The 3,217-nt window shown below is 38.2% G+C and overlaps 1 protein-coding gene across 1 annotated transcript; it reads left to right on the top strand.

Annotated features, from left to right (window-relative positions):
* The first annotated feature begins 1,953 nt into the window (after nucleotides 1-1,953).
* Nucleotides 1,954-2,934, top strand: LOC106094456 (protein Fer3). The gene is made up of 2 exons (XM_013261671.2): nucleotides 1,954-2,305; nucleotides 2,369-2,934. The coding sequence occupies exons 1-2, from the start codon at nucleotides 2,173-2,175 to the stop codon at nucleotides 2,833-2,835; spliced, it is 600 nt and encodes a 199-aa protein (XP_013117125.1). The 5' UTR covers nucleotides 1,954-2,172; the 3' UTR covers nucleotides 2,836-2,934.
* The last annotated feature ends 283 nt before the right edge of the window (nucleotides 2,935-3,217 follow it).

The raw sequence follows: 3,217 nt of genomic DNA, 5'->3' as shown, positions 1-3,217 counted from the left end.
AGAAAAATCAAAAAAGTAAAAGCGTGCTAAGTTCGGCCGGGCCGAATCTTATATACCCTCCACCATGAATCGCATTTGTCGAGTTCTTTTCCCGGTATCTCTTTTTAGGCCAATGAAAGATAAAATAAAATAATTGCTATACTATTGGAGCTATATCAAGTTATGTTCCGATTCGGACCATAATCGAATTGAATGTTGTAGACTATAGTAGAAGTAATTTTGTAAAATTTCAGCCAAATTGAATAAGACTTGCGTCTTCTAGGGGCTCAAAAAATAAAATAGGGAGATCGGTTTATATGAGAGCTGTATCAGGCTGTAAACCGATTCAGACCATATTTGACACATATGTTGGTCATTGGAGAAGCCGTTGTACAAAATTTCAGCCAAATCGGATAATAATTGCCTACTGTAGAGGTTCAACAAGTCAAGATTCCAGATCGATTTGTGTGGCAGCTATATCAGGTTATGGACCGATTTGAACCATATTTGACACAGCTGTTGGAAATCATAACTAGACAAGTCGTGCAAAATTTCAGCGAAATTGGATAAGAACTGCGCCCTCTAGTGGCTCAAGAAGTTAAGATTAAAGATCGGTTTATATGGCAGCTGTATCAGGTTATAGACTGATTTAAACCATACTTAGCACAGTAGTTGGAAGTCATAACAAAACACGTCGTGCAAAATTTTAGCCAAATCGGATAATCGGATAACTGCGCCCTCTGGTGGCTCAAAAAGTCAAGATCCAAGATTTGTTTATATCAAAACATGGACCGATATGACCCATTTACAATCTCAACCGACCTATACTGATAAGAAGTGTTTGTGCAAAATTTAAAGCGGCTAGCTTTACTCCTTCGGAAGTTGGCGTGCTTTCCACAGACAGACGGACAGACGGACGGACATGACTAGATCGACATAAAATGTCGCGACGATCAAGAATATATATACATTATGGAGTCTAAACCGATCTTGGTCCTTGACTTCTTAAGCCTCTATAGGTCGCAATTATTATCCGATTTGCCTGAAATTTTATACTACGGATCCTCTTGTGACCACCAACATACGTGTTTAGTATGATAGGAAAAGGTCTATAGCCCGATACAGCTCCCATATAAATCGATCTCTCTATTTACTTCTTGAGCCCCCAAAGGACGCAATTCTCATTCGAATTGGCTGACATTTTACACAGGTCTCCAACATATACTTTAATTGTGTTCCAAACCGGACCATATCTTGATATCGCCCTTTTTTTGCCTAAGAAGAGATGCCGGGAAAAGAACTCGACAAATGCGATCCATGGTGGAGGGTAAATAAGATTCGGCCCGGACGAACTAAGCGCGCTTTTACTTGTCTTAATACACTTTTTTACAACTTTCCACAAATTCCAATTTTTATAAGTAATTCATATTAGGCCTAGCACCCTTCTCAAGCATTAATTTCATAGCCTGATCAATTATATTTCATATGCCGTTTAAATCAATCAGTTACCTTAATTGGTTCAAAAGATGTGATTGTTGCCACGAAAAAGCTCAAATTGTTGGCACGGACTGAATTCCAGACTTGGAACAACCAACAAACCCATTACTGGCTTAGGTGTATGTATAAAGTGGCATGGAGCGGATTAATATCCGCATCCTCTTCTCAACCTTACCTTACCTAACCTATGTTAGGTAAAAACTAATTATCAAAATGATAGCGACATGATGAACTACAGCAATGGGTAGAGTAAATGGTATACAATTTTTTAATCTCAATGAAAATGTCAAGGCCATGCTTTTGTGTGAGCGCCATCTAACTTCAAACTTTAAATGTTCGTTCACTTTTATATATATTTCATTCAGCCAATCAGAAGGCAGAGGACTGTTACCAGTTGGAATATAAAAATGGCGTTGAGATATCACAATTAATACACACATCTACCACTGTAAACACATACCATCTCATATTAAGGCCGAAACTAAGGATATGAAAATTTTATTGTGAAAATTTCACATTTTAAATGAAACTTCCAAATAGAAAAGACTGAAACAGACCAAATTAGTAACTCCAATAAGAAAAAGGAAATAACTGCAATAAAACCAGAAGTGATAAAATAAGTGAGGAGCCTTTCAAGGACAAAGAAATTAGAAAAAATTTAATTAAAATTAATACAAAAGAATTTGGATTAAAGTCATGCAGCATCCTGTGGAATCGGCCTATATGACGGAAGTACCCTTCCAACCATTGTGGGCACAAGAAGCAGCTCCGCCTCCGCCCATGGTACCCTATCAGGATTTGATAACAGGATTTCCTTGCAGTGATTTAGGTGCGTTTGTTGAGTACTTGACAAAGCAAATATGACATATTTTCGGTAACTACTCAATTTCAGCTCTCTGGCAGCGGTCACAGGTGGGTTCCTTGGTAACACCACGCAACAATGGCAATTCACGCCATGGCACCACTAATGGCTCATCTTCGACAAATCCCAATCCTCCCAAGAAAACTCGCCGCCGCACTGCCTCAATGGCTCAGCGGAGAGCTGCCAATATTCGAGAACGCCGACGAATGTTCAATTTGAATGAGGCTTTCGACAAATTACGACGTAAAGTTCCCACTTTTGCTTATGAGAAACGTCTTTCACGTATCGAAACCTTGCGGCTAGCCATTACTTACATTGGATTTATGACTGAACTTTTGACGGGTACTCCCATGAATTCCCACAAATCGCGAGTGACTGATATCTATGGAGGAATGAATGGCCATGCTCATCATCATCCGGGAGCCATGGCCCATCACTTGCATCCAGCGGCATTTCAAAGAGATTTTGTTTCACCCTATGGCCATAGTTTGGCTTAAATTTGATAGGCTTAAAATTGTCATGTTTTAAAGTTATTTGTTGATTAATGAGTAAATTTTTTTAAAAAGTATTAAAAATTATTATGATTTTATTTTCCAATAAAATCAATAGTTCTTTAATTCAAAATACATATGTAACTGTGGTGTAATGAATTTGTGAATTGTGAATGTGAATACACAGATCTATTTTAAATGTGATTTTAGAAGTGAGACATTACCATAGGATTTTTATACCCACCACCATAGTATGAGTGTATACTAATCTAATCATTCCCTTTGTAGCACCTCGAAATATTGATCATCGACCTCTTTAGGTATTTATTTTCTTGATCTTATCAACATTCTGAGTCGATCTAGCCATGTCCGCCCGTCCCTCCCTCCG

The sequence above is a fragment of the Stomoxys calcitrans genome, chromosome 2, assembly GCF_963082655.1.
Source record: "Stomoxys calcitrans chromosome 2, idStoCalc2.1, whole genome shotgun sequence".
Classification (NCBI taxonomy): Eukaryota; Metazoa; Arthropoda; class Insecta; order Diptera; family Muscidae; genus Stomoxys; species Stomoxys calcitrans.
The sequence above is the reverse complement of the archived record's forward strand: the minus strand, read 5'-3'. Positions and strand labels throughout refer to the sequence as shown.

What these genes read in the sequence shown, in the direction of transcription:
- LOC106094456 (XM_013261671.2), top strand. Translation starts at nt 2,173, where the DNA reads ATGCAGCATCCTGTGGAATCGGCCTATATGACGGAAGTACCCTTCCAA. An exon ending in ATTTCCTTGCAGTGATTTAG is followed by an intron (nt 2,306 to 2,368) that starts GTGCGTTTGTTG and finishes ACTCAATTTCAG; the next exon opens with CTCTCTGGCAGCGGTCACAG.